Below are 24358 nucleotides of genomic sequence, written 5' to 3' on the forward strand. Positions count from 1 at the left end.
CTTTGAGGTATACCATAATGTATTCCACACAATTCCTATAGAAATGGAGTTCATTTTTAAAATCAGCATTATATCTATTCTGAATCCAGGTGAAATGCTCTAATGTGGAGGTAATTCCTTCAGTTTTGTTTTAATTAGCACTGCTTAACCCTTTTGAAATGTCACTAGGACAAGTTAGTCTTCTCCACCGGAGACGTGAGGAGCAAGGATACAAAATAAGAAACGCTGCTAGTTACTTCCTGACTGTATTACTTCTACAGATACATGCTGATTATCTGCCTTTTTTAGTGCTAAGTGAGAAACTGAGATTGTGGAGGATGTCACGTGTGTATATGCTTGCTGTAAGACCATCATTTGGTTAAGAAATCTGTGGAACTGCAAGTGTTTCTGAAGAATACTAATAAAGAAACCCCTGCTCCTCAGCTTTACTGCAAGTTTAAATTAGTAATTTTGTCAAAAAGCTTCAGCAGTAGAATTTAAGGAAGGCTATTTCCTTTTCTCTGAAGTAGGACAGTTTTACTATCATAGTTTTTCCACTTAAGTAAAGTATGACAGTTTTGCTGCTTGAGTAATTTTGGGTATTTGTTGGTATTCCTTCAGTAAACTTTGGGAACTGCTGGTAATTCTAAAAATGTAATAAATTAATGAACCTCTTTTGTATTATTTCATTCATAAAAATCTAATTTTGAAAATGCTAAGAACTGATTTTCAGAAAGTGTGGTTGGTGTTGGTGTTGTGGTGAACTTGTAGAGCAGTGTTTTGGGTTAGAGGCTTGGGTTGGAAGGAAGAATCCTGGAGTGAGAATAGCCATGTATTTTTTTAAAAGGTCTCATGTAGGTGTTTTTAACAATGTTGTGACTGAGCTGTCTTAGTTATAATGTCTTAAATTTTAGGTGGTAACTTACAGAATTGATGTATTAATTTGTTAGACCCGAGTTCTCAGAATTTGAAAATGAAAATCTTGAAGAGAAAGGTGGAAGAGTCAATTTTGACTATAAAGAAAATCAAGGGGAGGTAAAGTCTCAAAGGCATGCATTGTGTTTTCCTACATTTGGTGTCTCAGAGGTCCCCATTAGAAAAGAGTAAGGATCACGTCTTGTTATGTACAGACAAGTGTATGTTACCCACATACACATAATCAACAAGTTTGGGATTCCAGCCTACTGTGAGATAACTCTGTTAGTACATTCTGTACCTACTATATGCCTTGTTTTTCTAAGGGAAATAGAGCTTTTGTTTGTAGCAGCTTTATAAAATACAGCAGAGGAAGAAAAGGCAGTTTTGTATTCTGAAATGTCTATTTTGGTCTCAGTGATGCAGTGCTCAAATAAACTATAGCACATTTAACGAGTGGTTGAGGACAGAGACACATGTACTCGGCACATCAGGGAAAGGGATTGTGTACAAAGACTAATTAGCATGAAATATGAATACATTCATGAAGTAGTCTTGATCTATAATGGTCTTACAGAGTATTTTTTCTATGAATGCAATGAAAAAGAAATTCAGAAGTTGAACTGAAAAAAGAATCTGTTGAACTGAAAAAAGAAGTGGGTTTTGTTTGTTTTTAAACAGACAAAAATCTGTATTCCTGGAATAAAGCACATTCTGTATGAATAGGTAAAAAGATTAGACTGAAAAGAATGCTTTCTCTAATGTCAAAACAGGAAAAATAGCCCTCAAAAGATACTTTTTTCAAGTTTTTTATTTTTGAAACTTCATTTTTTCCAAGGGAATTTAAGTACTAGAAAAATCTCTTTAATTTGAAGCTAGTTACTCAGAAGATGATTAAATAGCCCATTCCATGGATTTTACAGTAATTTTTTGTTAAATGAACTGTTAAGATTATCTGTTGTTGAAATTTTCTTAAATTGCGGCTTATCTTTCATGTGTAAGAATTTATACCTATATATCTACATAAAATACACTGATAATGAGTTGGAGGTCAATCACTTGTCTTTTCTAGGGCTGTGTTCTATAATTCTATGCAGGATGGTTTTAAAACAATGGCTTTTGCCTTCTGATGCATTAATTGTAGCTGTAGCTGTGTTTTCTGGAAACTTTCTCAATATTGGTAAAGAAAGCTCCATATCTAGCTCCTGCTGGAAAGCTGAGTGTTGTAATGCAGGTTCTTCAGCTGAAGTAAAGCCACACAGCTGGCTGTGAGTTTGTGACCCAAGTGAAGGTGGGAGGAAAAAAAAAAGAAAAGTCTGGAGGAAAGGATGGAAAACAGATCAGCTACTTACCAGGAAAGTTTGTGCTGACTATTAAATAGACTATGCACCTATATCTTAATATCCTGAAAGCTTCCAACAGAGTTCCAGGAAGAACAGTGTATTTGCTTAAATAAATAAAAACCCACCGTAAACAAAGATGTAGTTATAAGCAAAATTTATGGCCTTGTCAAATAATTTTTTAAAGTCTATATTAAGGAGATGTTCCCTCCATCTTTCAGCAGCACCATAGCTAGCACATACTACATTACTTCCTAAATGTACTTTCTCTCAAATTTCTCCTATATGAAATACAATGTGAGTTTTTTCTGTAAAAGTGTAAACTGACAAAATGTGGTCTGATTCATGGCGTAGTTGCAGTTGTATATCGTGGTGACCTGCAATGATGTCATGTTTACAAAAAATGCTCCCCTCCCCATGCCTGTTGGTTTGACGTGCAAAACTGCTCTTTCTTCCTTTTTTGCTGACTAGTAAAAAAATATTCCTCATCTGCTTTTGAGATTGCAACTTTTATCCGATTGATTGGTAGTTGTCTCAACTGTAATGCTATTAGGAGATGCTTTGAACAGAATATCTGCCATTGCAAGAATTTCTGCCATATATATATAGAGTAAGGATAGATCTGTTATCTAAATGAATAAAGGTTCTTTGGAGAAAGATACATTAAAAAGCTATCTAAAGGATTAAAAGTTAACAATCATGCTATTAAGTTTCTGAATTCAATGAGAAATTGAAAATACTAGGTACATAGGCATTAACACAGATAAAAAGCTGATAATTTTGTTGAGTTATTGAATTACTTGTTAATGATGTCTAAAGGTTGTAAGGTTGAAATTACAATTTTGTGTATTCTGGAAATGCTGTGTGTCTTGGGCAGTTGTGGGAAACTGAAGCTTCTCTGAAACTTTGTTCTTTCAGATAACTTTTTCTGTTCTGTAAGGTGGGAATATAATTATTTTAGAATACTAATATGGAATAATTTCCGAAGGTCAAGAGGGAGGGGAATAAGACATTTATGGCTTAGAGGCTTTCTAAAAGTGAAAAGTCTGCATGGTAAACTTGCTGATTTTTATAAGTCAATGCGGACCTGTCTGTGAGTTGAGTATTCTGAATGGTAGTGTGTGTGGAATAAGCTTGGAGTTTTTCCTTTTGACATGTTTTGTTCTTGCTTTTAAGACATTTGGATGTCAGCCGTTCTTGCATTTAAGACATTTGGATGTCAGATGACAGCCCAGCTGAAGTGCCTCTACACCAATGCACGCAGCATGGGCAACAGGGAGGAGGAGTTGGAAGCCATTGTACATCAGGAAAACTATGATATGGTTGCCATCATGGAAACGTGCTGGGATGACTCGCACAACTGGAGTGCGGCGATGGATGGCTATAAACTCTTCAGGAGGGATAGGAGAGGCAGTGGGGTAGCCCTGTGTGTTAGGGAGGGTCTGGATAGTTTAGAGCTCGATGATGGTGACGATAGGGTGGAGTGTCTATGGGTAGGAATCAGGGGGAAGGCCAACAAGGCAGATATTGTGGTGGGAGTCTGTTACAGACCACCCAACCAGGATGAGGAGACAGACGAACTATTCTATAAGCAGCTGGGAGAAGCCTCACGATCGCTAGCCCTTGTTCTTGTGGGGGACTTCAACTTACCAGATGTCTGCTGGAAATACAATACAGCAGAGAGGAAACAGTCTAGGAGGTTCCTGGAGTGTGTGGCAGATAACTTCCTGACACAGCTGGTGAGGGAGCCAACTAGGGGAGGTGCCACGCTGGACCTCTTGCTCACGAACAGAGAAGGACTTGTGAGTGATGTGATGGTTGGAGGCCGTCCTGGGCAGAGTGATCACGAAATGATAGAGTTTTCGATACTTGGAGAAGCGAGGAGGGGGGTCAGCAAAACTGCCACCTTAGACTTCCGGAGGGCAGCCTTTGGGCTGTTTAGGAGACTGGTCGACAGAGTCCCCTGGGAGGCAGCCCTAAAGGGCAAAGGAGTCCAGGAAGGCTGGACATTCTTTAAGGAGGAAGTCCTAAAGGCACAAGAGCAGGCTGTCCCCAGGTGTCGAAAGACGAGCTGGCGGGGAAGAAGACCAGCCTGGCTGACTAGAGAGCTCTGGCTCGAACTCAGGAAAAAGAGGAGAGTCTATGACCTCTGGAAGAAGGGGCAGGCAAGTCAAGAGGACTACAAAGGTGTAGCAAGGCTGTGCAGGGAGAAAATTAGAAGGGCCAAAGCTGAGCTAGAGCTCAATCTGGCTGCTGCTGTAAAAGACAACAAAAAATACTTCTTCAAATACATTAGCAGCGAAAGGAGAGCTAAGGAGAATCTCCAGCCCCCAGTAGACGGGGGAGGGAACACAGTGACCAAGGATGAGGCAAAGGCTGAGGCACTTAATGCCTTCTTTGCCTCAGTCTTTAATAGCAGGGCCAATTGTTCTCTGGGTACCCAGCCCCTGGAGTTGGAAGATAGGGACAGGGACCAAAATGGAGCCCCCATACTCCAGGGGGCAATGGTTAGTGACCTGCTGCACCACTTAGACACTCCCAAGTCTATGGGGCCTGAATGAGATCCACCTGAGAGTACTGAAGGAACTGGCAGATGTGCTCACCAAGCCCCTTTCCATCATTTAGCAGCAGTCCTGGCTAACTGGGGAGGTCCCAGTTGACTGGAGATTAGCAAATGTGATGCCCATCTACAAGAAGGGCTGGAAGGAGGACCCGGGGAACTACAGGCCTGTCAGCCTGACCTCGGTACTGGGGAAGCTGATGGAGCAGATCATCTTGAGTGCCATCACACGGCATGTAGAGAATAACCAAGGGATCAAGCCCAGCCAGCATGGGTTCAGGAAAGGTAGGTCCTGCTTGACCAACCTGATCTCCTTCTATGACAAGGTGACCCGCCTAGTGGATGAGGGGAAGGCTGTGGATGTTGTCTATCTAGACTTCAGTAAAGCCTTTGACACGGTTTCCCACAGCATTCTCCTGGAGAAACTGGCTGCTCATGGCTTGGACGGGTGTACTCTTCGCTGGGTAAAGAAATGGCTGGATGGCCGGGCCCAAAGAGTGGTGGGGAATGGAGTTTACTCCAGTTGGTGGGCGTTCACAAGCGGTGTTCCCCAGGGCTCTGTGTTGGGGCCAGTTCTGTTTAATATCTTTATCAATGATCTGGACGAAGGGAGCAAGTGCACCCTCAGTCAGTTTGCAGATGACACCAAGTTGTGCGGGAGTGTTGATCTGCTTGAGGGGAGGAAGGCTCTGCAGAGGGACCTGGACAGGCTGGATCGATGGGCTGGGGCCAATTGTATGAGGTTCAACAAGGCCAAGTGCAAGGTCCTGCACTTCCATCACAACAACCCCATGCAACGCTACAGGCCTGGGGAAGAGCAGCTGGGAAGATGCCTGGCGGAAAAGGACCTGGGCGTGTTGGTTGACAGCCGCCTGAATATGAGCCAGCAGTGTCCCCAGGTGGCCAAGAAAGCCAATGGCATCCTGGCTTGTATCAAAAATAGCGTGGCCAGCAGGACTAGGGAAGTGATTGTGCCCCTGTACTCGGCACTGGTGAGGCCGCACCTTGAATACTGTGTTCAGTTTTGGGCCCCTCACTACAAGAGAGACATTGAGGGGCTGGAGTGTGTCCAGAGAAGGGCAACGAAGCTGGGGAAGGGTCTAGAGCACAAGTCTGATGAGGAGCAGCTGAGGGAACTGGGTTTGTTTAGCCTGGAGAAAAGGAGGCTCAGGGGAGACCTTATTGCTCTCTACAACTACCTGACAGGAGGTTGTAGAGAGGTGGGGGTCGGTCTCTTCTCCCAGGTAACAAGTGATAGGACAAGAGGAAATGGCCTCAATTTGCGCCAGGGGAGGTTTAGACTGGATATTAGGAAATTTTACTTCACTGAAAGGGTGGTTAAGCATTGGAAGAGGCTGCCCAGGGAAGTGGTGGAGTCGCCATCCCTGGAAGTATTTAAAAGACATTTGGATGAGGTGCTTAGGGACATGGTATAGTGGTGGTCTTGGTAGCGTTAGGTTTACGGTTGGACTCGATGATCTTAAGGGTCTTTCCCAACCTATATGATTCTGTGATTCTGTGATCATTAGCACTGAGATGCTGCCGCCTTAATGAATCATTTTAGCCTATTAATGAATCATTTTGCTTATGTTGTTAATATAAAGGTAAGCAGAGCATAGATTACATCTGCTACATTTAGAATATACTGTGGACTCTGTATACATATATGTTTAAAATGTGCTGAGGTGAGTAGTGAGACTTTACTATTTTGGTAAAGGTAACAGAGTGGTAGCTGTATGTTTCAGGACTATTTTTAGTCTGCTGCAGCGCAAGTGGCTTAATTTAGTACTCTGGTAGGTCCCCTAAGACTAATCCTGTAATGTGGAAGTAATTTATCTTCTACCTCTTGAAGGCAGATAATCATTGCACATGTATTCATTGAGCACCTGGGTATTTTCAAGACTCTCTGAGATACTTGGACCTCAAGAAAGCTTTTTCGAGGTAGATATGTTAGAAGGCAGTAATAACATATACAACCATACAGGGTTGTCTTCAGGTGGTTGAGCCAGGTATTTTGTCTTCAGCGGGTGACTGAGAGCAGAAGCTTAGACAAAAGAGTAAATATATGTTAATATATATTAAATGTCTGTCTCTCTATGTACATAGAATAAACTAAATAGGGATACTTCCCAGCTCCCAACAGTTGCCAGTTTTTCCTGAGCCAGAGGTCACATCTTTATTCATAGTTAAGTCTTCAATGTGTTTCTTCTGTGAACTTGTGATCTTTTAGCATTCATAACCTCTGGGATTGATTTTCTCTGTATTTCAAACTGATGTGTTGTTTTCCAGTGTTTAAATCCTGCTGCTTGCTAGTCTTCCTCGTTTGTTGCCTCCTTTTTCTGTCATTGCAAGTTTCATCAATTACTAATTTATATTTACTTTCTCTGTGTTTTCAAATACCACAGAGGAGAAAACCGAAATTGTATGTGATATGCAAAAGACAAACAGTAATACATCAGTGAATGATGGCTATTATCTAATAAATATCAGTTGATCTACCCCAGTTATTGCAGGGGGAACCTCACGGTTTTGGTTGTCTTAGTATGGAATCATCAAATGTCTCAATTGCTGTTTGTTTTTCAGAGAGTTACATTAGTATGCCAGAAGCGTTTCACTGTCACAGTATGTTGAAACTCTATTGGGATGACCTTAGAATAATCATTAGTCAGAATGATTGTAATGTGGAAAGATGCAATACGTCTTCCCTGTGACAGTGCGTGGTGTGGCAGTTCCTGTTCCAAACAAGTCACTGTCCTCTAATGTGTCTGGTTAAAACTGTAATTCTGATCTAAAGGTTGTAATGTTTTGTATTCTTGTCACTGACATGTAGCAAAAATATTTGTGTCCACGTATGATTAGGTCGAAAGGTATGCTTCTTATAGATTACAGGCAACTAATTAGGTTTATTTGATACTGTCCACCACAAGGCCACAATTTCAAACATTTGTTTATGGAAGACTAATTTCTCAACATTTTATAAATAAGGATAAAAGTTTCTATTTGTATTATTGACTATCAAAGCTCTGATTTCCAGTCAGCTTCACAGGGCACTGCTTATGGGTTATAGAAATTAATGGGATCTGTTAAGATAGGTAGTTTCCCAATTATTTTTAATATGATACTTTCCCCTGTGAAGTTATGCTTTGGACCTGATGCCTATGAAAGCATCCCTTAGGGTTCTGCTGGCTTAATAAAACAATAAATACCAGCTAATTACCAATATCTTTTAAAACTCTAAATTAGTAGGAGAATAGAATTCCTTTTATTAAACATTAAATTTCTTAAGTACTAAGTCAATGGAAACGTAACATTGTGTATTTCACTGTGTAGGTCAGAGTGTATACCACTATGTACCACATTACACTTAAAATACTATAGAAGATCTTGAAGATGGTAAATGAATTGAGGATTTAGGGATTTAGATATATACATGTGAAACAATTTTTCATGCATGTTTGTTTAAAACCTTGATGGTAGAGAAATACTTTAAAAAGAGAGAGGATACTGGAATATGCATTTGGAAATGTGTATTTTAGTGTTTAAATATTTAGTCATGAGCTTTATATGTCAAATATCACAGTGAAAGAGGAAAAGAAATCAGTTTAGCATTTCATTTTTACTAAAATGTTAGTCTGTTCCATTAAACACCAATGTCTATTTAACTTGACTGTATAAAGGGATTTTTTGGATCTTGGGATCTTTTTTTAGCTTCATTATTTCAAAAATTCCTTTGGAAAATGTGATTCCCATAAATGTCTTTATTGGGAAAGATGTGCCTTTTACAAGCCTAATCAAGGGGAACAATAGCTGAACTATTCATTCACTAGACTTGTCATAGTAATAACAGAAAATGAGTTTATTAAAGTCTTGATAAAATATGATATCAGTTTTTTGACATTTTGTTTTCTTTTGATTTTTTTTTGTCTGAGTCTTGGTGCTTTTCTTTTACTTTTGAAAGTTGTATGGGTAACAGGCGTACCCGTTAGCTATAATTATTTTCCAGGTTCTATCCTATCTCGCAGTTCTGAGGTGATGATGACCTGATATCAGAGGAAAAAATGTAACTGGGACATGCAACTGTCTAAATTAGAAATACTATTATAGGCAGCATTTTATTTTTATAGGCAAATGTCTTCTCTGACCCACATAAAAACTTACTGTATGACTTCTAAAATGCATTGACTGGTCTTTTTGGTCATTAGTCAGGCAGTAATATATAGGAAGGAAAGACATGTAATGCCTTAGTGCCCAGCAAAACAGACCGAGGATAAGCATCTCTCTGATGCCAGCATGTTCATGTGGAGTATTGCAGATGTTGAAGCAGTGGCAAAAAGGGAGAAATGGCGTGGACAATCCTGAGGCTTTCTTCTAGATAAATAGTCATGGAGAGAATGTGAGAGAAGAGTTAATGGAAAAGGCTACTAGCTTTTATTCCAGCTTCTTACAGCACATCATACAACACACTTAAGTAGGCCCATTGAGGATATTTTCAGTTTAATCATTGTTTGTCTGCTGTTGTTTGATTTCTAATGTTCAGAAAGGGTACTTGCATGTATTTCTGTGACCATTTGTATGTGATGAATTGTTAATATTTGCTTACTGTCTTTCAGCAAAAGCGACATCTTTTGGATTGGTCTTTAGTAGGGTAAATAGAAGGGGACAAAATCTGTTGTGTGGGGCTTTTTTTTTTTTTTTTTAAAAAAAAAAAAAAAGTATTTGTGGCCCAGACATCTACTTGATTTCAAGCTTTTGATAGAAAGCTGAAAGGAACTGCAGTATGGAGTGGTTAATTAAGTACACTTTAACTATACAACTTTACTGCACAAGTTCCTGATGCAGATTTTCAAATTGCACTTGAAATTTAGACTAGTTACAACCATTTCAGGGCAATTTTAACAGAACAAGAAATATTTCATATAGCCATTAAATGTGGTGATCAAATATAATAACAATCAATTGTATTATAAGAACAAATAATAAGAATATAGATCCGCTGCTATTTTTTGACAAAACTCATTTGTAAAACTAATTCATGAGGTGGTTTTTTTTCTTCCATAGAGCATAATCTGTTGGGTTGATGTCACTTCCTTCAGCTTGATTACATTAATTAGGCAAAAAACATATGAGATTGCAAGAGGTTCCATGTTTTTTTCACCTGTCAGGTTTTTTTATCTTGAGAGCTCAAACTAAGATCCACTTTCAGATCAATTGCTTGCTTTCTTTGTGATAAAATTGTTTTTTTTCTTTCCTTTTTTTTTTTTTTTTTAAATGCTGTACCAGGGATTTAGTTCTTCTGATTGCAGAAAGGACAGAGTGACAGCAGGAGTGCTTAATTAATTTTACTTCAGGAATTGATAACTGAGTGATTTTAGGTGAACTGCAAAATGCCAGGTGGCATTGGGAATAAACATGAGATCACACAGCTGCGGACTTACTTGACAAGAGGGCGTGGCTGGCATCTGTTAATGCTCTTGCATTTGTCCCTAGGTATTTGGGGAAATAGTTTGCTATTTGTCAAAGTTTAAGACCAAATGACAGTGTGGACTGCTTGTGGACTTCACACACCTGGTGTGAACTGCTGCACTGTTTCATTTGTGCGTGGAAAGTATGTGGTTAGACAAACTGAAAGGCTTAGTGTTGGTGTATTGGTGAGGGAAGAGAACAAGTGCAAATTTGAGACTATGTTATGTTTGACTTTCCTCCCTTTCGTTGATTTGTATTTCCATTCTTGGGTGTCTCTAGAAGTAACACAGAAACTGAAAACTACCAGTAGCTTCCCAACATCATCAATTTAGCCAGGCTTAAAGAAGTTTGATTATGTTGCAGTAGAATTTACTGACTTTTTGTGCTACAAAATATCTTCTGATCTTTCAGTGGCATTCCTAGCTCCTTATTTCATTTTTCTACCAGACTGTATCACATGGGTTTTTTTCTGAGTGAACTTCTCAGTGTAATTAATAGTTTTAGCTGTTCAAGCATACTCCTGTATGTGTAGTTTACAACCCTTGAAACTGTATGTAAGTTGTTTTTTTTTTTTTTTTTTCCTCCTATACTCTTATACTAGCCATAGATCTTCTTTCAGGTAAAGGGAATAATAAAGCAATTAATTTCTTTTGTATATTTACTTTTGCTGCCAAATACTAGTAAATGCAATTGGTAAGCCATTTGCCAGATGGAAAGAAGATGAAATTACTCGTTCATTTCCTGTGACAATATAAGGTCATTTGTTCACTGTGGGTGCAGACTTGAGAGAAATTCAGGATAGGCTAAAGTTCACCTAAATCTCTGCCTTCTTCACATTGTAGTTCAATGTGCTCCTTTTTGTCTCCCTTTAATTTTCATCCTCATCATGTTCATGACTGACAGTTTTTACTGTAAATTCTTTATTAAAATTACTCACTGCCTATTTAAAAAAAGAAAGAGGTAGGTTAATACGGACTAGACATTTCAGCTCAGAGTAAAATGCTTTAACAGCTCCAATAGCATTAAGTAAAATTGTATGTATTTCTAAAAATTTGTCATGATGACTTTTAATGCCATTCAGTAGCTGGGTTAATGAACAGGTGTAGAATGGTAATTTTAAAAAGCCATGTGTGCTTACTTTTTTTGCTACAGAAGTACAAAAGTACTGATGGTAGAACTTTTTCGTAACTACGTCTCTGAAGTATTTTACCATGTTTGTGTATGTTCTTTGCCATGATTATCATTAGTCTTGTTTAATGTATTTTAAAGTTATATAACATTTTGTTTAGTGTTGCCATTTTTTCTTCAAACCCTACATGGGTTTCAAGCAGTGCACTTTCTGTGGGATTAAATTAGATCCCAGCTGAAGGCATCACTAAAGGTACACACTTGAGCTTCACATGCGTTGCATAATGTAAGATGAACAGAAAACAATCCCTTGCAGCATGTTGCATCAGCTTTTTTCCTCCAACACTGATAAACAGATATGTTATTACTAACAAAATAGAACTCTAAATTAAAAAAAAAAAAAGTAGGTTATGTAATGTTGGTGTTTAGATCTGTATTTTCTCGTCTTCAAAGAGACATCTGCTAAAACTACCGTTTCCCCTTTTGCTTTATCATATTGGCTCTCTTTCCCTTTTTCTCCTGTCTGCTTGAGGTAGACAGTAAAGAAAAGTAAACTCAACCAGAACATTCTATAGGTGTAACTGGTGTGAGATAATTATGCATTAGTGGGTATTTTGTCATTTCAACGACTGTTAATTGGTTTTTAAAAAAATGCTTGCTTCTTTCTTACTTCTTTCCAAGTGAATGGGGAAATCGTTTTAAACAACCAAGAGTATAATTTTCTCCATTTCTTCAAAACAAAAAATCCACACATGTATGTGTGCCTGTTTGTGTGTGTGTGTATATATATATGTACATATATATTCCAGATAAGTCCAAATATTAATCTACATAAATTTGTGTGAAAAGGGATTAACTTTCAAGAAGAAAAACAGAGATGTAGGGTAGGGGATTTAAAAACGCTTTGCATCAGCACAACAGAAGTGCATTAGCATTGTCGGTTACCACAAGACATGGGGATCTGAAATACGAGAGGACAACCTGACAGACCCTTTTCAGTCTGAACTCTACTCTGCTGGTACACAGGCGTCTTTCATGTGGTGACAAAATACTTGGGCTTCTGGACTTTCTTCCTGAGAACTTGTGAAGGAGATACTCATCACTTTTGCAAAGAGTGACTTGCTAGTGTAACCTGGTCAGGCTTAACCACTTACTGGAGGATTCTGCCATCATTCCAGGGCTGTTAAATGCAGTGGAGGACTGACATAAACTTGATTAGTGAGTAAGTTCTGGGAAGTGAAACAGGTGAGCCATGAATTTGGAAGGCTGAATTTGGATCAAGCCTGATGTATGGTGGGGAAAAAGCGAGTCGTGTTCTGAAGCAAGAGAGACAAACTGAAGCAGGATACTCGGAGGTAGATGGCTAGCTCAGCAGGGATTTGGGTGGGAGAAGGACCCTGTGGAATAAAGCTTCAAACTTGGAGAGCTGACCTGTTTCTTTGAGAGTCCTATTGCTTAACCACTTGTTGTGGTCAGGAAGTAAGGAAATTTCCCCTCTGCTATACCTTTTTTTCTAAAATGTCACCATCTTTGTTATGGAAACCTGGGTATGACTGTCACTAGCTCTAGGTACTGTCTAAGATTTGTCATTTTGAAAACAAGCTGATTTTGAATGAAGATGTAAGCCAGAGCCATTATCAAAGTGCTGTAATGAATAATCGTAGCACTAAACTCCAAGGTCTGTATGAAGTAATACAGATGCTTTAGCTTCCAGATTGATTTTTCATCTTGCTTTTTTGAGCTACCCTATGTTGACTGCTATAAAATCCTTTTTTCATCTCTCCCTCTGGTTCTGTGGCATCAAACCAAAAACTGTGTCTCATCTTTAAACAGGCACTTGTGAAGGGAGTAGCTGAAAAGGGCTGGGAGGTTGGTCAGCAATAGTATATTGATTCTGAAATGTATCAAGTAGCTCTTTATTTATTTATTTATTTTATAAAATTCTGTAATCCATGGTTCTGTAATCCACAGTCGAGTCACTGCTAAATGGACTATGTGATCAGAGGCAGAATGCACCACTAACAGAAGAGGGAAGGGCATGGCTTTTGATAGCGCTCTGCTTAATGTAATTTCAAGCATGGGTCAAACTGTGTTGGAGAAATTCTAGTAATTTAATGTCTCTTTCCGCCTATGAGTCTTAGGTTGGTAAGATTGGTGTTGATGCTGGATTGCAACTTTGGTGCAGTCACATAAGCATCTAGTTTGAGTATTTCTCCATGTTTTTTTGTAAATTGGCATAAAGCTAACATAGTCTTTAAAGTCTTATGTTTGAAAAGGTAAGAGCCTTTGGAAAGAACATCTTCTCTGGTCTTTTCCAAATGGAAAAGTTTTAATCTAACCAAGATATTAAATATTTATAAAATGGGTGATTTATAAGTGATGGTATTACAGCCCTTCAGATTTATGCAGGTAAGAGTAGCCATGGTTTGTTATAAAACTTTTGAATATATGGTCTTTTGTGTTCTAAATGTGGTTACTAGTTTCACAACCACTAGAAGAGTGCAATCCGGAAACAGGTGAGGAAGGATGATAATGAAAAGTGGTTGTTTGCCTTGTGTGGGCAGAGGTACCATTGTGAATTCTGACTCAGCCCATCCTCTGTGTGTCTCGTATAAAATAGTGTATGCTTAAAAACTGAACACCCAAAACCCCTTTTCCTTTTTTGATGCTGTAGTAGCTGACTAACTTACTAAGTGTTTTGAGTTGGGCTCATATAACACCTTTGCCCTTGAACTCTTGCTCAGAAAAGTATTTCTCTCACTTGCTGTGTCTGATCAGGTGTACGTGAATTATCACTGTAGGAAAAAAGGTACCTTTATGTGGGGTGACGTTTGGTAACAAAAACATCTATGTTTCTTCAGTTTTCTTTTACAACTTTGTATTTTTGTTGCCTCTGCAGTTTTGCAAGCCACAAGACTGAAATTTTGTGTATTGTCTTAGCTGGTTACAGAACAGGTTTGTGTTTAGTGTTCACAACTAATGTGACAAGTGCAGTACTCTGTGAGCTGATTGTGAGGGTGTGTGGTGTTCAACACTTTACAGACCCAATCATATATGGAAATCCAGAGGGTTTAATTCCTAAACAGATGAGGTTTGGAATAGGTCGCTCATCTTGAATCATTTCTCACACCTGTCTCAACAGACACAAATCTAGGCTTTTCCATAGCTTCTGTTCATATAACAGAACTCAATGTTTATTGCCTTCTCATGGGACAACCATTTTTAACTCTTGGGTGTTTTTTGTTTGTTTGAGCGCCTGGTTTTATTTCCTTGTTTAATTGAGAATGATTAGTGATAAGGGTGTGATTATTTAATGGAGTGTCACTTCAGGATTTTCAACGGTAGTTCATTATAGTTAAAGGTCAGTGCTGGTGGGAATTTTGAGTATTATCTGTGTATTATCATGTTGGGTGTGTAGCTCTGTCCTTTTACAAATATAAAGCAAACTGGTCATATGTAGTTAGGCTTGCAGAATAATGGCAGGGCAAGGGGAGAACAAGTATTGTGTTGGGTTGAATCATCTTTTTTGTTTAGCTTTTTCTGCTTTAGGCTTTTTTTAGAGGTAGCTGGGGATGAGAGAACTATCTTGTGCTAGCTTAGTTTACGCTGGTATGAAAATGCCCAAGGTAAACTAATTATTCAAGTGGTATAAACCCAGTAGAATTCTTTTATGCCAGATGTTTTCCTAGTGGTAATGTGTATAAGAAGAAAAATAACTGTTTTCTTTTTTCCCCTTTTTTCCCCTTTTTTCCCCTTTTTTCCCCTTTTTTCCCCTTTTTTCCCCTTTTTTCCCCTTTTTTCCCCTTTTTTCCCCTTTTTTCCCCTTTTTTCCCCCTTTTTTCCCCCTTTTTCCCCCTTTTTCCCCCTTTTTCCCCCTTTTTCCCCCTTTTTCCCCCTTTTTCCCCCTTTTTCCCCTTTTTTCCCCTTTTTTCCCCTTTTTTCCCCTTTTTTCCCCTTTTTTCCCCTTTTTTCCCCTTGAGGTTGAAACTGAGGCTTTGGTGTTATTCTTCAACTAAAAATGACCATTTTTTCTTAGGAGATACCTGTAATGAAACCCATGCTGATGAAATTAGTACAGCAAAAAACAATGCTCAGAGAAGAAAAGCATATTTAGTCTGCCTAAAACTTCCTCTTAATTGGACTTTCAAGTTTTTCAGTTACTTTCAAATGACTTAAAATGTTCATTAAGTTTAATTAATGTTAAGCACGTTAAGTTTCTATTCCTTCAGTGCCAAATATGTTGTGTGATATTTAAAAGGAAATAAATACTTATTAATGGTTTTACTTAATACTTAATTTTCACAGAATTTTTATGTTAAAGTATGCAAAAAATCAGCATATATTTTAAACATTTCAATATCACGTTACTTTCTATATAATTTTGAATACTGATTATAAGGGTAGTGATCCTTGCTAATTTAAAAAATAAAGTTAAAATACACGGTATTTTCTTATTTGGTTTTGCTTTTTACCAGTGACAACATAAATAATTAGTAAAAACTTACCTTTGTGTAGTGTCATAAATCTCAAATGATATATCTTACTGGTTTTGGATGAAGAACTTCGTATGTTATTTGAGTTATTAATATTTCAACAGAGGGCACTCGTGCTTTGAGGTAACACCAAATCACCGTATTTTTAAAGGTGCTTGGAATAAACAGAAGCTGATGATAATGGATTTTGTGGGTTAAAATATATAAATATAATTTGGTAGTGCTTGGGAAAATTGGTCATTGTCATAGTAACATTTTCATTTCGCATTCCTCCTAATTTTGTAAATTTACTTTGTTTCTTTGGATATTTACAGTACATTGAGGCAGTGGATTCATTTTGCCTTGAACTGATTCTAATAGATGCATTGTTACAGCTTTCCAGCTGAGTTGCTCTTAGTCTGTTAGATTTAACAGTTATAATAACGAATCAGAATTTAATAAATACATTTTTTACAGCTAAAAAGGCAGTAGAAGAATCTGAAGAAAAGAAAACAGTTCAGTCAAAGAAAAGGATTAAAGAATTAAGAATTTTGGATGGAAAAAGCGCACAAAACTTATGTAAGTGATGTCAAATGCATTAGGCGAATATCTAATTAACATGTATGCGCAACTGTTCTTAACTGTTTTATTTCTTTTTTGTTTACCTGTGCAATATTCTTTTTCTAAAAACTGGCTAATGTGAGCATGAGTCTGAAGGTCAGAAGTGTTTTACATACATGTGATTTGAATTCACTATACAACTTGGGAAAAATTAAAAAAGTAACACAGAAAAATGATGTAGACTTATGTTAATGAACTATATATTTTTTTGTAACAAAAAGTTGATTCTTTCATTAGTTGCTTTAGTATAAAGCAATAGTATAAGGGAAGGCACAGTGTTGGTAGGTTTTGTGGGTTGGGGTTGAGAGGCCATTCCTAATGGTTCTTTCTGGTTAGAGCAATGGAGAAACAGAGCTTGATGGGGGTTAGACTTTTAAAGAGAAAAATATTATGAAATAGGATAAGTTAGGTGCAAAGACTGCTACTATAAATTGTAAGGAAAACAGCCCCACCTATTATTTTTAACTTTTTATCTTTAATTATGGAGGGAAATCAGTCATTGAGAGTAGTAGATTCTTTTGTTTGAATTAGAAATACCATAAAATGTCACTAGTCCATCTATGCCTGTGGCAAATGAAGTGAGTAAAACCAAATCGTGCATTGTTTATTACTACATCCATGAGCACATTTTCTTAAGCAGAAAATGCACTATGACACAAGTGATATAAAACTTCAAGTTTTGAAAATATGGATGCAGCAAAATCAGCCATAGTAATTAGGTTAAATGTATAGCACTTCATTAAAATGGTATGCTAATCCATCTCTGTTAGGATACTCTGTAGTTTATTGAATGGGGCTCTGTTGAGATTTTATAACATCCTGAGATCAAATTACTTTGAGAACTCTCATATTTGAAGGGTATACAATATATGTTGTCTCTTGTGTAAGTTTAGTTACCCTAAAAAGTGGTAGAGTTAGGGTATTGGGGTTTTTTGTCTTTGCCCAGCTCTTCATTATCCTTTTGACATGGAATTTTTTCTAGAATGTCATGTAGATGTCACTTAACCAGTTGTAAATGCAGTACAGCTATTTATACATGGTTATGAAAGCAAAAAATAATAGCCAATGTCTTCTAGTGGCTGAGTAAGTCTGTTTAAGCAGTAATGCAGATATGTTACCATTCATAAAAATAGGACTTTATTGCTAGAGATAAGTAATGCTTCTAGAGAGCAACTGAGGCTGATTAAACAGTTAAAACTGTTGTCATAGTTTCATTTCTTAGAAGTAAAATTCATAAGTTGAACTGCAATAGTGTGGCTCATCTACTGTTTTTTTTTATATAGAAAACTTCTTCATTGTGAAGCATTTTAATTTGGATCAAGATATGATTTTTGAGTTGCTAGAAATTGTTTGCATTCTTGTATCACTCTTTTTTGCCTTTTTGATTCTAACTATTTATTACTGAATTTCAGCAATATTTTTGGGTTCTTTCCGTTTGCCTTATGAAGAAATAAAAAATATAATTTTAGAGGTTGATGAAGAGAAGCTGAGTGAATCCCTGATTCAGGTATGTGAATGTTCCTGGTTTTGTTCCTAGAAGAAACTGTTAACAGAAGTACTTTTGAATCTCTAACTTTTCATAAAGTTTCTCTTTCAACAGGAAATCTCTGATAATTCTAGTTGTTCAGTTTTGAAGGCAAGCATTTACCAGATTTAGGCTAGCAGATAATGAAGTTTCATCAGTCTTCTTGTGTAAACAACTCTGCTTGTCACTAGTGATAGACGAAACTTCCTGAATGTTTCAGGATACTGCTGCAACCCAAAACCCATCTATAAATCAAACCTGCTCTCAAGCTGGTTTGGTCTTATTTTGAACCCAAAATCTCTCAGCTGGAGAGAAGAAAGTATGGAATACAGCTTCTTTAAATCCCTCTCCAATTTCCTCACAGCAGGAGGAGAGAAAGTGTGTACACTGCCCCTCGTGATCTCTGGGGAGTGACGGAGTGCAACACAGAAACATGTAAACCTAAAATGGTGTACAGATGTAGCACAGCAATGATACTGGTGTTGAATTGGTTTATTTTAATATCGTACACAGATTCATATTCTAGCTAACACACTGGGCCTCTGTTTATCCTTTCCTCCTTCCCTGTCTCCTGCTTGCTCCCCTGTCCCAGTCGCCCCAAGCCTTTCTAAATTAATTTCTCCTTCCTTTCTTGGACTTGGAAAATGGTTATTCCAGGGACACTGGGCTAAACTGAGTTGCCTGATCTTTTCACAATTAGTTACATAATTCATAAATTCTTCAAATTTTAACATGAGTGTTTTTTAACAAAATTACTATGTTGCAAAACATACAGTGTAAATAGAATTAAAGTTTTCAAATGAAATTTGCTTGTCCTTTTTCTGCAGTTTTTCTTGTGTCACCAAGGCCTTCCTACATTTCTGGAGTTTTGTTTTCTTGAGGGTCTAATGGAAGGGCTGCAGTTTTCTCATAGAGCTGAAACTATTGGACTCACAGCACTACATACAGTTATATTTTCTTATAGTGTCATATTCTGAGACTTATATCACCTAGCCTAATATGTTGGAAAATACAGATTTGGTATCCAAAATTATAATTCAGATTTCATTGGGGATAATCCTTGATTTTTTAATATATATTTTTTTAATTGATTGCTATGGTGTAATGTTTTTGGAAGTGCCCATTTGATGGGAAACTATTTCCAGTCTGACTTTGATGTGTTTCACTGTGATGTCCTGCTTCAGGCCATGTCGGCCAGGATTGGTTTTGAGTGTGGGCCCTAAAATTAAATACAAAGCATTTCTAGTAGATATATTTACATTGCTAAAATACTATCTTTGACCACTGAGTAAGTCTTCTCACAAAAAACTTAAGCACATGATAGTTAGTATTTGGAAATAAGTAAGGAGTCTTGAGTTTATGTTTATTGATCAGGGATATCAGATCATTTGATTGAGAAGCCTACAGGATTAGTAAAATGGAAAATCAACAGGGAGAAAAAAACCACCTTGAATACCTCAAATGCAGAATAGTTTCATATTGGTATAGTTACCTCTACAACAAAGGTAGACATATCTTGAGACCTCGCGTAATAGAAATAGGATGTAATATGTTATGCTGAACTATAAGGTCATGATCTTACATGTTAATTGTAAAATGCTGGAAGCTGATGTTGTAATGGTTGCGTATCAGTTGGAAGTGGTTGAGGAGAAGTAATAGTGGGTCTGTGCTCGACAGGACAAGTGTAGCTACCACTGTGGTGCAGCTGTATGTGGAGCAGCTAAGCTCTCACCCAGTCCCAATCGCTTGTGGTGGCCTGCTTGTCAGGGTGGGGGGTGGACGTTGCCCACCCCGGCCTACTTGCAGAATGAGAAACAGAGAAGGCCTTCAAGCTGCACAAGCACTGTTCAATAGTAGCTAAAACATTGGTGTGTTATCAACACTGTTTTGGTCACAAGTCAAAACAGCACCATATGGGCTGTTATGAAGAAAATTAACTTAATCCCAGCCAAACCCAGTACACCATAAAAAAGTCAAATGTGATTGCAAGGTGTATCAGAGCAGGTATTTCCAGTAGAGAGGATAATTATTATGCTTTTGAATAATGCACTTCTAAGACCTTATCTAAAATATTTGGTACATTTCTCAAAAATGAATTTAAAATGGAGAAGCTGAACTTAAAAACTACTTAAGATGATTGAGGGATGGAGAAACAGTCTACAGAAGGAAGCTAGAAAAGATTGGCTTGATTAGATTAGCAATATAAATAGCTGAGAGGGGATATGACTACATTATAACGATATGGGGAGCAGAGTGATGTGCATAAGCATTGGGGAGAAAAATGAAGTCGCATAAGTAAAAGGCTATGTTAACACCAGAATAAATGTATATGAATTCATCATGTATGCAGCTATCTAGAAACTGAGCTGCCTATAGTCTTCAAAAAAGCTGAGGCTTTGGAGACTGGTCCTTTTCTGAAGGGAATCGTGTGGCAGAGTTGCTTCTAATAGCAGGGAGATATAGCTGATAACCCAGAAGAGATTCCTTCTGTGTTTCTAAAGATATTCTTAGAAATGTATTGGGGTAAATAAGCTGTATCATCTATTTCATGTTCAGTCTCTTCTGGTTTATTTTTATCCTAATCTTCTGAGTTATTAACTAATTTAACGGTTTTCAATACTACTGATTGGAAAAATTTTACAAAGCAAAGCTTACTTTCTTTCATGCTTAGCAAAACTTGTACTTTATAAAAATGTACGTGTGGAAACTGTCTTGTTCTAAATATCAAAGTGGTCAAAGCCAAATGGGTATAGCATAACTGAGCATATAGAAAAGTGCTTTTTCAGTTATGCTTCTCAAGTCCTCGTTTCTTGCTGCTTTTAAAACTTAAGTTGTAATACTTACTAAAATTAATTGGATTAATCAGTTTGAGTACATAGTAGACGATATCCTGTTGTAACTCTTCCATGAGGAAAACACTCTAGGAAAAAATATTCTCAATTTCCAGTGTGGCTTTGAGATAAATTCTTGTAAACATACAGTTGTCAAACATCACGTTTTGCAGAATTCAGGGCATTGTGGCAGTGAGTAGTGAGTGATAGTTTCAGCTTCTTAATGTCAGCCTTAGATTTCTACTACTCTTATGTTTAGGTAAACCATTTTTATTTACCCTATTTTTATTTAAACCCGCATCATCATGAATACATTATGAAACTCTGTTTCCTAAAGTACTGACAAGGATTTGAGTATGTGATCACTGAATGCTTTAGCTTCATTTTCAGTTATTCAATACAATTAATGAAAGTAAATTATTAAATATTTAATATTTAAACATATATATATATATATATATGGGGGGCTGCAGTGCTAGTAGAGACAAACTCTTCTTCTTAGAAGCTGAGAGTAAAATGAGTTGATCTGTTAGCTCTAGACCATGAAGGGGTGTGGATGAGGAAAAATAAATGATTTCTTTATCTTCATTGATGGGGAAAAAAAAATGTTTTACAGTAAGTTTATTAATGTGTAATGAAATATACATGTCTGACAAATAGTGTGAAATTATTGATGACAGCATTTGGTAAATAGTCTGCCTAATGAAAATAGGTTAAAAAAAATCACATGATTTAGGTAGTTCATGTATTTGATCTTTACCAGTGTTAAACAGTCAATCAAATGATCAAGAATGTTTTATAGATCCTTAATTTTTTTTTAAGCAGAAATTTATGGGACATGGTTTGGGGTTAAGAGGAAAGGAAGCATGCTTGGGTTTAAACACGAGGCCATAGCTTAATAGTATGACATCCAGGTGAATCTGATGCTTATCTCTGTCAGGTATACTGAACTCTGCTCACTGAGACACTCCGTAGCTCCCGGGTGTAAGTGTAAAAATCTTTCTGTAACAAGGAAGTTTTGTATGAGACTGCTTGTCGTCTTTATTTTTCCTTAAGATGGGTGAATGTTTGATTCTTCCAGCTTAGAGAATTAAGTTTAGCTATCACTTGCAAATTTGACAAATTAGACTGATGCCTTTCTGAAAGTTGTACCTCAATGCCTACTTCATCAAGCCTGGCAGAATGATCAGTAATCAAATTCTCCTAACAAATAAGAATATTGCAGAAGTCATGGCAAGATTGGTATGTTCGAAAAATAAGGCATGTGTACCTCCAATAGTACAAGTTTTCTCCAATTAAGATTTTTATATCTGGAAAAAAATTGCTTCTATATCACTGGTTGCTTTTCTGATTTTAGAAGACACATAACTTTTTTTATATCAGAGTCTTTTTGTGACATAGACCTAAACAGTCATTATCGGTTCTCTGATAGTGTCAGTGTGCATGCCCCTTCTATTTTAATCATATCTGATGGGAACACATGGCAATGCACCTTTTCTGGTGGGAGGGGAGGAGAACTGATGTGCTAATAACCTAACCCGAAGAACTTCAAGCTAGAGGAGCATGTTTTTGGAATGTTTTATTTCTAAAACTAGTGTTGCAGGAAGTATCAAAAGACTTGATTATTTTAGCTGTACCACATTAACTTATTTTCAATAAAATCTGTGTTCTGATTAAAATGCTATAGAATTGCATATTCCGTAGACACTTTATTGGAAGTAAAGCTCTAAATCTGACGGTTCTTCTGCCATTTACTTAGGCAAGTTTCAGAGGGCACCTTCATAAAGTAGGAGCTTCTTGGTGAAGAACATGGACTTACGGCTTTTCTCTTTAATGCCTCGGGACCCACTGTGTTTGTGTAGGAGCAAAAATGATTTCTGTGTGAAGGCATTTTTTTTCTTAGTTATTTAGTACAGAAGTCATTGCACTGTGCAGTTGAGTGAATCCTCATGTTGATTTTTCAGAAGTTATTAATAACAAAAGCGTGCTGCTACTTTGGCCTCTATATGCATATTGTCTATAAATTATCCAGCATACAGAAACAGGGTGCCTGGTTAGGCATTAGGTTAGGTTACGATGTGGTTAGGCAATTAGGTCCCAAAAAAATCCCCCTAAGGGCCACAGTGGGAAAGCAGGAGGGACACTGTGTTCACCTAGATTTGGAGGTATTTCTGCCTCTCTTGTATAGGTAAATGTCTCCAACTCAGTCCGTTTGATTTTTTTCAGTGGCTAGTGCTTGCCCATGACTCAATGCCCTCTGAAATTTCACAAAAATCACACTTGCTTCCAAGCTACTACAGTGTTTTGGATCCCATATCCAGTATCCAAAATATTACATTATTTTTGTTTCTTAATTTTTCCTGTCATAAGTGTTTAATATGAACAAAGGTGGTTAGTGGAGATTGGAAATGAAGTAAAGGGCACTCTCTGTGTGTGGACAGCTGTGTGTAATCATATCGGCTAATAAGATTTTAATACACTTTGGTGTTTTGATCTTAAGATTTATGAACCTTTTTGAACAAAAAAGGCTTATTGACTCTTGCTTGCTTGACTGTAAGTGTATATATTATTTTCCCCTTGAAGGGTTACATTTTTGTTTTGTTTTCAACTAACATATATATCAAAATTTAAATACAACCTAAACTTATTACTGAGTATCTCTTAAAACAAAATATTCTTCAGCCTTAATATAAATATTTTATGCATTTAGCATATCTGTATTTTGAGATGTTAAGATCATGTAATAAATCATACAGTTTTCTCTGGGGGCATGGATAAGATTTCAAGCGAGTTCTACTTTTTGCTGAGTTCCAGTATATTTGCCATCCAGAAGATCTGTACAATTTTGAGATGTTGCTCTTTTCTTGTGTAAGGTGTTTTTAAGTGATGTTTGTGCACAGCTATGTTGAAGAATGTCTAAAGATTTTTATTGTTTTTAGATAGTTATGGCTTGCTTTACACAGACAAGTTATTTCTTGATTAATATGTAATGAGCAAGATGCAATCATGAGGGCAAAAAGATTGTAGATAGAGTATAATTCTTCAGGGTCTGACAGCATCTAAGAGTTTTATCTAGCTTTTTAATACTGAGAAGGCATTCTTCAAATTAGAGACTGTAACAGAGGTGCTGATGTCTGTATTAAATAATTACTGGTTTGATTTGATGTTTATATAGTGTTAAAGCTGTGTAAATAAAATAAGCTTCCCATAATTTCCTCATGCATTTCCATGTTGTGGTATTTTGAGCGTGTTATTTTAAGATCTCAGCTAGTTTAATATAACAAATTTAATATAATGTCTTGTTTGTTTTAGAACCTAGTGAAGAATCTTCCTGAGCAGAAAGAACTCGATGCCTTAGCTGAATTAAAGGATGAATACAATGATCTTGCTGAGCCAGAACAATTTGGAGTTGTGGTATGTATTAGTGCAATAATTAACTGGAGAGTTCTATTTTGTCAAATAGATGAAAAAGAAAAGTTTTAGGCTTCCCTTGTTTTGTTTAGTGTTTTTGCAAGTTGTGTAGT

General features: G+C 37.0%; 1 protein-coding gene across 10 annotated transcripts in view; it reads left to right on the top strand.

Moving 5' to 3' along the window:
- DIAPH2 (diaphanous related formin 2) overlaps positions 1 to 24358 on the top strand; it is a 261388-nt gene that overhangs the window by 71798 nt on the left and 165232 nt on the right. For all 10 annotated transcript variants that reach the window (XR_012044700.1, XM_072876616.1, XM_072876619.1 and 7 more), the window contains 3 exons: positions 16335 to 16436; positions 17891 to 17985; positions 24147 to 24248. Coding sequence is in view for 9 of the 10 variants with exons in the window: in XM_072876616.1 (XP_072732717.1) it covers positions 16335 to 16436; positions 17891 to 17985; positions 24147 to 24248 (299 nt within the window). In the remaining variant the exon portion in view is untranslated. The remainder of the gene's footprint in view (positions 1 to 16334; positions 16437 to 17890; positions 17986 to 24146; positions 24249 to 24358) is intronic.

Source organism: Ciconia boyciana, chromosome 12 (genome assembly GCF_034638445.1).
Source record: "Ciconia boyciana chromosome 12, ASM3463844v1, whole genome shotgun sequence".
Taxonomy (NCBI): Eukaryota; Metazoa; Chordata; class Aves; order Ciconiiformes; family Ciconiidae; genus Ciconia; species Ciconia boyciana.